Consider the following 11,177-nt stretch of genomic DNA (forward strand, 5'->3'; position numbering starts at 1 on the left):
ATACTAGGCACTGTTCCAAGCATTTTGCAAATATTATCTCATTTCATCCTCACAACAATCTCAAGTTATTATTTCAATTTTACAATTGAGGAAACTGAGGCAGTCAGTGGTTAAGTGGTTTCCTCAAAGTCACACAATTAGTAAGTGTCTGAGACTGGATTTGATCTCAGGTCTTCCTTACTCAAGATCCAGTGTTCTATCCATCATGCCACCGACTGCACGATAGTGATCTTTGAAAATTTATTTTTACTTCATTAAATATTTTCCAATTATACAATAAAAATTTTGAATATCGTGTTAAAATATTTTGAATTCCAAATTCTCTCTCTCCCTCCCTTCTCTCTCCCATCTATGAGAAGGCAAGCAATTCTATTTTGATTATATAGGTGAGGTCATGCAAAGCATATTTTTATATTAGCCATGTTGCAAAAGAAAAAACAAAGTAAAACAATAAAAATTTAAAAAATAAAAAAATGTGTTTCAATCTGCATTCATAGTTCACCAGTTCTTTCTCTGCATTTTTCATCATGGATCCTTTGGAATCATCTTGGGCCATTGTCTTGATCAGAATAGCTAAGTCTTTCACAGTTGTTCATCCTTACAATATTGCTGTTATTGTGTAGAGTTTCTCCTGGTTTTGCTCATTTCATTTTGCATCAGTCGATATGTCTTCTCAGGTTTTTCTGGAAAAATCCCACTCACCATTTCTTATAGAACAATTTTATCCCAACACAATCATATAACAATTTTTTCATCCATTCTCCAATTGATGTGTATCCCCTCAATTTCCAATTTTTTGCCACCACAAAAAGAGCTGCTATAAATTAGGGAATGGCTCTTGTTTTTATAAATTTTGCTCAGTTCCCTGCATTTTTGAGAAATGAGGCCTTTATCAGAAAAACTTGGAGCAAATTTTTTTCCTCAGTTTCCTCTTTTCCTTCTAATTTTGACAAAAGCTTTTCAATTTCATGCAATCAAATTATCTATTATATTTCTTATAATCCCCTCTATCTCTTACTTGGTCATAAACTCTTTCCTTATACACAAATCTGACAGGTATATTTTTCCACACTCCCCTAACTTACTTGTGACATCACCCTTTATGTCTAAATCATTTATCCATTTTGACCTCATCTTGGTATAGGTGTGAGATGTTGGTCTATGTTTAGTTGCTGCCAAACTGCTTTCCAGTTTTCCCAGCAGATTTTGTCACATGTTGACTTCTTACCTCAGAAGCTTGTATCTTTGGGTTTATCAAACACAAGATTGCTATGGTCTTTTATTAATGTGTATTGTGTGCCTAAGCTATTCCACTGATCCATCACTCTATTTCTTAACCGGTACCAGATTGTTTTCATGATTACCAGTTTGTAATATGTTTGAAATCTGCAGTTGCTAGGCCATCTTCCTTAACATTTTTTTTTCATTGATTCCCTTAGTATCCTTGACCTTTTGTTCTTCCAGATGAATTCTGTTACTATTTTTTTCTAGTTCTATAAAATAATTCTTTGGTAGTTTGATTGGTGTGGAATTGAATAAGTAAATTAACTTTGGTAGAATTGTCATTTTTATTATATTGACTTGGACTACTCATGAACAATGAATATTTCTCCAATTATTTTGATCTATCTTTATTTGTGTGAAAAGTGTTGTGTAATTGTGGTAATACAGTATCTGGATTTACTTGACAGGTAGACTCCCAAGTATATTATATTATCTGTAGTAATTGTAAATGGGATTTCTTTTCCTATCTTTTCTTGCTAGGTGTTGTTGGTAGTATATAGAATTGCTGATAATTTATGTGAGTTTATTTTGTATCCTGCAAATAAGCTGAAGTTGTTAATGGTTTCAACTAGTTTTTTAGTTGATTCTCTAGGGTTTTCTAAATATACCATCATATCATCTGCAAAGAGTGATTTATTTTTGTTTCCTCATTGCATATTTTTATTTCTTCAATTCCTTTTTCTTCTCTTATTGCTATAGCTAGCGTTTCTAGTACAGCATTGAATAATAGTAGTGATATCCTTGCTTCATTCCTGATTATTGATAAGGTTTCAAGCTTATCCCCATTTCAGATAATGCTTGCTCTTGCTTTTAAATAGATTTGTTAGTCACTTATTCAATCATGTCTGACTGTTTGTGACCCTGTGCACCATTAGCAAGCCAGACCCTTTTGTCCTACACCATCTCATGTTCATTGCTTCCATGACACTATCTGTCCATCTCATTCTCTGCTGTTCCATTCTTCTTTTGCCTTCACTCTTTCCCAGCATCAGTCTTTTCCAATGAGTCCAGTCTTTTCATTATCTGACCAAAGTATTTAAGCTTCAGGTTTAATATCTGAACTTTCAGTGAATGGCCTGAATTAATTTCTCTAAATATTGATTGATTCAATCTCCTTGCTATCCAAAGAACTCTCAAAAGTCTCTTCCATACAATTTGAATTTAGATAGATACTACTTAACATTTTAAGAAAGGCTTTGATTCCTATGTTTTCTACTGTTTTGAATATGAATGGGTGTATTTTGTCAAAGACTTTTTTTCTGCATCTACTGATATATAATCATATGATTTTTGTTATTATTGTTATGGTCAGTTATGCTTATAGTTTTCCTAATATTGAACAAGCCCTGAATTCCTGCTATAAATCCCACCTGGTGTAATGGAAATGCAAATTTAAAGACCTTCCCTGCCCCTAGGCTAACGTGCTCCTGGAGCCTGGGGTGGGAGGCTTGTTTTTCAGTAGATACTTCTTGATTGGCCAGTGGGTCCAGAAGGTTGTTACATTCTCTGAGCCAGGAGAAGGCTATATAAGCCCTGATGTGAAGCTTTGTTTTGGGGGCTCACTTTGAGAAGTGTTCTGTGATTTGATATGGATTCTGGGAAGCCGTTGTCCTGAGCCCCCCCCCGGCTTTGAAAAACCCAGATGTGGAAACCCAGATGTTGACTGGGTATGGATGTAATGGTTGGACAGTTTGGAAATCTGTCTACTTGATCTGTTTCTGTCTTGATAATTCTGCCTGTATACTTTGAAGTTCGGGGTGCTAACCTTTTCTCCTGAACAAGGTAAACAATATATGTATGACTGATTAAAGTAAGCTTGTTAACCCATTTTGAGTTGCTTTCCTTTAACAAAGCAGATCCAAGAACCTGTAGGGGCAGCCACCCTGAGGACACTTGGGGTGCTTGCTGCTACACCTGGTCATAGTATATGATCTTTATGATATATTTCTGTAATCTCCTTGTTAGTATTTTATTTCAAACTTTTGCATTGATATTCATTAAGAAAATTCATCTGTAGTTTTCTCTCTCTCTCTCTCTCTTTTTTGCTCTTTCTAGTTTAGGTATAAAAATGATATTTATGGGGTGGCTAGGTGGTGCAGTGAATAGAGCACTGGCCCTGGAGTCAGGAGGACCTGAGTTCAAATCCAGCCTCAGACACTTGACACAATTACTAGCTGCATGACTTTGGGCAAGTTGCTTAACTCCAATAGCCCTCCAAAAAGAAAAAAAAAATTAAATGATATCTATGTCCTAAAAGGAATTTAGTAGGACTCCTTTACCTATTAAAAAAAATAGTTTATATAGTATTAGGATTAATTGCTTCTTAAATGTTTGGTAGAATTCACTTATAAATCCTTCTGGTCCTGTGACTTTTTTTCCTAGGGAGCTCATTGATGATTTGTTCCATTTCATTTTCTAAGATAGGGTTATATAAGTATTCTGTTTCCCCTTCTGTTAATCTGGGCATCTTAATATTTTTGTAAATTTTCATCCATTTTACTTATATTGTCAGTTTTACTGGCAAATAATTGGGCAAAATAACTCCTAATAATTGCATTAACTTCATCTTCATTGCTGTTGCATTTACCCTTTTTGTTTTTGAAACTGGTAATTTGATTTTCTTCTTTTTAAAATCAAATTAGCCAATGGTTTATCTAGTTTATTGCCCCCCCCCCCCCCATAAAACCAGCTCTTGGTTTCATTTGTTAGGTCAATAGCTTTTTTTTTCCTTTCAATTTTATTAATTTCTCTTTCAATTTCCAGGATTTCCATTTTGGTGTTTAATTAAATATTTTTAATGTGTTCTTTTTCTAGTTGTTTTTGTTTGTTTCATGCCCAATTTATTGATCTTCTCTTTCTCTATTTTATTGATGTATGCATTTAGAAATATTAATTTTCCCTTAAGTACTGCTTTGGCTGCAACTCACAAATTTTTAAATGTCTCATTGTTGTGGTTCTCTTTAATGTAATTATTGATTGTTTCCATTACTTGTTCTATGACCCATTTATTCTTTAGGATTAGCTTTTCATCTATACTACCACAGCCCCTTATAAAACATAATTTGTATTGCATTATCATCTGAAAAGGTTTCATTTAATGTTTCTGCTTTTTTTGCATTTGGTTGTAAGGTTTTTATGCCCTAATATATGATCAGTTTTAGTGAAGGTGTCATGTACAGCTGAGAACAAGGTATACTTCTTTCTATTCCCATTCAGTTTTCTCCAGAGGTCTATCATATATAATTTTCTAAGATTCTATCCACTTCTTTGATTTATTTCTTATTTATTTTATGGTTAGACTTATCTAACTCTGAGAGGGGAAAGTTGAGCTCCCCCAATAGTATGGTTTTATTATTTCCTCCTATTTAACTTTTAACTTTTTCCTCAAGAATTTGGATGCCATGCCATTTGGTGCAAATTTGTTTAGTATTGATACTATTTCATTGTCTATGGTTCCTTTTAGCAAGTTGTAGTTTCCTTACTTATCCCTTTTAATTAATTTTGTTTTTGTTTTTGCTTTGTCTTCAATCATGACTGCTACCACTTTTTTTTTTTACTTCAGCTGAAGCGTGATAGATTCTGCTCCAGTCCCTTATTTTAACTCTTTATGCGTCTCTCTGTTTAAAGTTTAAAGTGCTTCTTGTAAACAACATGTTATTGGATCCTTGTTTTTAATCCATTCTGCTATCCACTTCTGTTTTATGGGTGACTTCATCCAACTCACATTCACAGTTATGATTGCCAAGTGTGCATTTCCTTCCATTCTGTTTTCTTCTCTCTGTCCTCTCTTTTATCTTGCCCCTCCTCTAATGATTATTTTGCTTCTGATTATTGCCTTCGTTTATCCACCCCCTCCTTAATCATCCTTCCTTTTTCTTGTCTCCTTCCTCTCCCACTTCTCTGTTGAATAAGATAGATTTCTATTAACAATTGAATATGTATGTATATACTGTATATATGTATATACATATATAATATATTATATATTTTCCCTCTTTGAACCAATTTAGATGTAAGTGAGATTCAAGCATTGCCCAATAACCCCTCCCCCATGTCCCCCTCCATTAAAGCTCTTCTTTGTGCCCCTCTTTTATGTGAGATGATTCTCCCTACCCCCTTCTCCTATAGGATCCCTCTTTCTCACCTATTAATTTTTTTTTACATCATCCCAAAATAATCAACTCACTTCTGCCCCTTCCTCCTGTGTAGAATCCTTCTAACTGCCCCAATAATTATAAAAATCTTAGAAGATACGTGATCATCTTCCCATATAGAAATGTAAACAGTTTAACTTTGAGTCCCTCATGATTTCTCTTAAATGTTTCCATTTTTGTCTCTCTTGTGTCTTGTATTTGAAAGTCTACATTTTTCTATTTGGCTCTGGTCTTTTGATCAGGAATACTTTGAAGTCCTCATTTTCACTAAATATCCATTGTTTCCCTTGGAGGATTATAGTCAGTTTTTTTTTGTTTTTTAATTTATTAAATAAAACAAGCATTTCCATAACATAAGGTAATGAAAAAGATGATTGCACATTAAACTGCAAATCCATTATTTACCTCTAAATATACAATAAACTTACCATGTAAATCTTTTTTTACTTCCCTTTCCCCCCAACCCACCCTAGAGATGGCTACCATTAGACACAAACAGGGATACCAATAATTCTTAAATTATCTTTCCTCAATCTACTTTCCTGGTCAGTTGTTTTTCCAATGAGATATGCCACTTTTTCTACTATTTTTTTTTCATTCTTTTGACTTTATTTTATTGTTTCTTGATGTCTCAGGGAGTCAGTAGCTTCCACTTGCCCAATTCTAATTTTTAAAAAAATTATTTTTTCAGTGGGCTTTTGTATCTCTTTTTCCATTTGTCCAATTCTTCTTTATAAGGAATTTGCATCAGTGAATTTTTGTCCTTCTTTTTCCATTTGGCCAATTCTTTGTTTCAAGGTATTATTTTCTTCAAAATTTTTTGTGCCTCTTTTACCAAGCTATTGTCTTTTCACAATTTTCTTCCTTTAATTTCATTTCTTTACCTAATTTTCCTCTGCCATTCTTATTTGATTTTGAAAAGCATTTTTTAACTTTCCCAGGAATTCTTGTTGGACTTGTGTCCAATTCACATTTTTCTTTGAGGCTTTGTTTTTTTATTTCATTGTCTTCTGAATTTGTGTCTTGATCTTCCCTTTCATCATAGTAGCTTTTTTTTCCTTTTTTTTTTAGAGGGGGGAAGGCAGGTCAATTGAGGTTGTGACTTGCCCAAGGTCACACAGCTAGTAAGTGTTAAGTGTCTGAGGCCGGATTTGAACTCAGGTCCTCCTGACTCCAGGGCTGGTGCTTTATTCACTGCACCACCTAGCTGCCCCCATTATAGTAGCTTTTAATGATTAGGGACTTTTTTTGCTGTTTGCTGATTTTTCCACTATATTTCTTGATGCGAAACTTTATTAAACTTTATTAAAGTTAATGTTGGATTCTATTGTTCAATCAAATGGTATCAAACAAGTCAAGTAGACTCTCTAAGCAAGGCAAACAAGTCCAGAATCTCTTCACTTGCTATAATTCTGCAGTGTCCAATTATATGTCTATATCTCATCCTATGCTGCAGCTACAACATCTGACTTTCCATTTATACTTTTTTCCTCTCAGAAACAAAGGAAGTAAATAATCTTCTGCTTCAGCTTCAGCTCTTTAGAACTCCTGGCACTTGGTGACTCACCTGTCACTTAAAAGCAACAACTCACTAAATTTTTCTTATAAAATTAGCAGACCTTTAAAAATTATCCCTCAGGGCAGCTAGGTGGCATTGTGAATAGAGCACTGGCCCTGGAATCAGGAGGACCTGAGTTCAAATTCGGCCTCAGACACTTGACACACTTACTAGCTGTGTTACCTTGGGCAAGTCACTTACCCCCAATTGCCCTGCCTTCCCCTTCCAAAAAAAGCAAAAACAAAAAATTATCCCTCAGTCTCCAAATAGCTTTGTGATTTCTCATTTTTTGGTTTTATTCTCTTACATCCTAAAACCCTTATTGTTAGTAACATGAGATACCACTATGCCTGCAGAGTTAAGCTCGTGACACAGTGCACCATCTCCTATGTCCTTGAACCTAAGTTCTCCCATTCACATTTCTCCCATTTTTAAAATACAGTTCTTCTCTGTCCTTTAAACTGTCAAACTATTGGCATACAATGAGGCAAACCCTTCATCCTTCACAAGGTGATATAAGTCTTTACATTTATACCACTGTTAATTTTCTGTCCCAGACTACTCAGATCAATCTGATAACTGTATTTCTTCATACACATATTTTAACATTTTTATTGAAGTTCTTAAAGAGGTAACATATGTAAACATATGTAAAGTGTCTTGCATACCTGAAAGTGCTAGCTATCATATACACATCTAAACATATATGTGCATGCATATATAGATACACACAAATATATGTATGAACAGATACACGTGTGTATCTCTGTGTGCACATATAAACATATGCAAATACATGTGTGTATACATACATACATACATACACACACTAGCTAGTGCTGATCCCTTAAGCCATCAAAGTGTTCATTTATAACCACAGCAATATTTTACATCCTTTATCAGTTCATATAATGATTTTTCTTTACACAAAAATATTTTTTCTGCTCCTTTCAGCATTAAACTGCTTTATATGAAAAGGGTAGGACCTTAAAAAGACAGTACCTTATAAAGGTACAACAGAGTTCTTCTTTCTTCCTTCTTATGCTTCTCACCCAAATTAGTTTATTGTATTGATGCTGATACATATGTTTTCAACTTAATAATTTGTTTATGTTAGCTATCTGTTAAGGTCTATCCTACTGAAGTAAAAGCAAAAGGCTCCAACATTTACCTTTAGGGACAAAAGAGACAACATAAAAACAATTTATCCTTTGTCAGACCCACCACAATATTTTGATATTCTAACAGCCCTTTATCAAGTCAAAAGACTTTCTTTAGATCACGAGGCTGAGAAAAGCAACGTAGAAATGTTGACAACAGGAATCTCTTTCAATTTATGATCATTTAATGCATATTAGCTATGGCATAGACATAGGAGTATATTAATATTTATAAATGTGCCAACACATGCACATATGCAGATATATGGGGAAAAGGCAATGAATTACATGCAGACTTTCTGTTCTAAATGCTTCCCTAGAAAATGCTCAGGAGTGACAAGATTTCAGTAGGTACTTTGCCTGTATGAGAAAACCGGGTTCCTCACCTTCCTCCCCAGGAAAGACAGGAGGAGCTGTCTCTCTATATAGTTGGCAATCTAAGAATATGGGTTAAACACAGGGGTGGTTCTGAAAACAAGGCAGGAATGAATGTTAGCAAGAAAACCCCTGATGTCTTTAAATACAGTCTGTTAGATTTTTAAATCTTCTTAAAACTATGGTAGGTTAGCAATATGTTCTTACTAATGAAATTTAGTATTAATTTCTATTCTTGCTGAAATACCAGGCGTAACATTGATATGGCATTCTGCTCAATGGGTATATCTTGTATTTGAGAGTCAACTGAAACATTTTGTCTAAACCTTCCCATAACGTTTCTCGTTTCCTGTGAGTGCTGTTCCCAGTGCCAGTTTGGACCAGTGGGAAGGAAAAAAGGCCAACAATCCTTGCAAAGATTAGTCCCCAGTCAGGATATTTCATCTGTGTCTCCTGGAATTACATAGGGACACACACACACAAATACTTCTGTATCATTCCATGCCAAAGCCTCTGATTGAGCCTTGTTTCTTTGTGAAAAACTAGCCAAGTTTTCCTCATGGGCTTAACTTGGCAAACTCAGAGGGATTTGTACGTTCTCCTTATTTCTTAAGTCACAATTTAGGGCATTTTAGTTACATGCTTCATTAGGGCTACAAATCATGACTTAACATGGTAGTGTTTTCTGAGTGTTAATACAGAGCAGGAATTAAAAAGAGAAAAATCACAGTTCCTAATATAGTCACAACAGAGTGTTCCAAAAGTATTAGTCTTCAATAGTTTAATCTTCAGTAACTTAAAACTGCACCAAAACTTTTGGGACACTTGTGTAATTTTTTTTTTTACAGTGTCACTGGTTAGAGATAATTTTTCTTCTTTTGATCCATATTTTAAAATTTATATATAACTTAGAGACAGTAAAATTACCCCCTTTAAATTCTTAAGTTTTTTTTTACATTGAAAATTGAATTTTTAAGCTTGAAAATAGATTTGGTGAGTAATTATATATATATATATGCTAGAGAAACAATGGTAGTAGATAAAGGGCGGGCATGAAGTCAGGAAGATCTGGGTTCAAGTCCTGTCTCTGACACATGCTGCCTGTGTGATCCTGGGAAAGTCATTTAAATTCTTACTCCTCTAGATTATGTGCTAGTCTGTTCTTGGGAGAGGGGGTTTCCTTGCTTGAGAGTTCCCCATACTGGTAATATCAAATTCAAATAGATGTAGGGCTACCAAAGTATATAGAGAATCCCTCCTGGTTGCATATTGACTTAGAAAACCACAAATGCACATTATTTATGTTCCAATGTATTCTTACTTATTTTTGTTAAACACTTCCTAATTACGTTTCAATCTGGTTCAGGCAGCACTCAGGAGTCAGAACTGTGGTCTGTGGGCCCAGTGTTTGACATCTCTTCCCTATACCAATGAATCACAATCTGGTCTCTGACTAGACCAATTCTATATATAGACTACAAAGTCAGGGTGGAGAACACAAATATTGATAAGAAATGTGTGAATCAGGGAGGAGCTGTTTATCACCTTGGTTACTATTATTGCTGGTTTTGTTATTTCCTTATGAAAATGTGGTGATGAGTTTTTTTTAATTACACTTTTTTTTTTCTCTTTTAATTAGGATTACCTGGTGCTACTACCCAGTGACTATTATGAAGCTTCAATCTTGCAGTTACCAGTCACAAAGCCCTGTGCCTATTCTGGTCCTATTGAAGAGAAGTTAGTATTTTTGTTGTTGTTCAGTTGTGTTTTGCTCTTTGTGATTCCAGTTGGGGTTTTCATGGCAAACATACTAGAGTGAGCTGTTACTTCCTTCTCAGCTCATTTTCCAGATTAGGAAACTGAGGCAAACAGGCTGAAATGACTTGCCCAGGGTCACACAGCTAGTAAGTGTCTGAGGTCAGATTTGAACTCACAAACTTGAGTCTTCCTGACTCCAAGCCCAATACTCTATCCACTGTGCCACCTTGCTGTCCCCAAGTTGGTATTTAGTTTTCTTGTTCAGTGACATCAGCTGAAAAAGCCTCTCAAGCTCACTTAAATCATTAGCTTGAAATACAGAGATTCTGCCTGAGGAAGGCTCAAAAACACAGCTGCACTTTGACATTCTGTAACGCCAGCTCACAGTAATTACTGTGGTTTTGATCTGCAGGAACAGAATGTCTTTTATATAATCAGAGTCTTAAAGCACTTGGTAAATATTATCTGACATAACACTTATCACGATCCCATATGGCATGTGGAAATGCTAAGGCATGCCCAGGTTACATGCCCAAAGGAATGCTTCTTGGGCATCTCTCGAGCTCACCCTGTGGAGAATTGAGCTTGAAATAGAATCCGGTTTGATAGTTCCTGACTTGTAACACTGAAGTCCCGTGGTTAGAGTCATCTGAAGGATTCCTATAATGAAAATCCTTAAAGGAAATCTGCCTCCCCCTGCCTGAGCTGACTGAATTTTGGCACTGTGTGTCAGCATCCCCAGCCCCTAGAAGAGGGCCTGTTCCATACCAGGTTTTTAGGAAGTATTTATTGATTGAGACAGCTAGGTGGCCCAGTGGATAGAGCACTGGGCCTGGGGTCGGGAAGACTTAGCTCAAATCCAGCGCCAGACACTTACTAGCTGTGTGA

General features: G+C 35.3%; 1 protein-coding gene across 2 annotated transcripts in view; it reads left to right on the forward strand.

Annotated features, from left to right (window-relative positions):
* Positions 1–11,177, forward strand: part of LAMA3 (laminin subunit alpha 3) — a 343,942-nt gene that overhangs the window by 168,223 nt on the left and 164,542 nt on the right. For both annotated transcript variants that reach the window (XM_069099797.1, XM_069099798.1), the window contains exon 25: positions 10,171–10,268. In XM_069099797.1, the coding sequence (XP_068955898.1) occupies positions 10,171–10,268 (98 nt within the window). The remainder of the gene's footprint in view (positions 1–10,170; positions 10,269–11,177) is intronic.

This window comes from Petaurus breviceps, unplaced genomic scaffold (genome assembly GCF_028583685.1).
Source record: "Petaurus breviceps papuanus isolate PSGF00001 unplaced genomic scaffold, PetGlider_PUasm1.0 38, whole genome shotgun sequence".
Taxonomy (NCBI): Eukaryota; Metazoa; Chordata; class Mammalia; order Diprotodontia; family Petauridae; genus Petaurus; species Petaurus breviceps.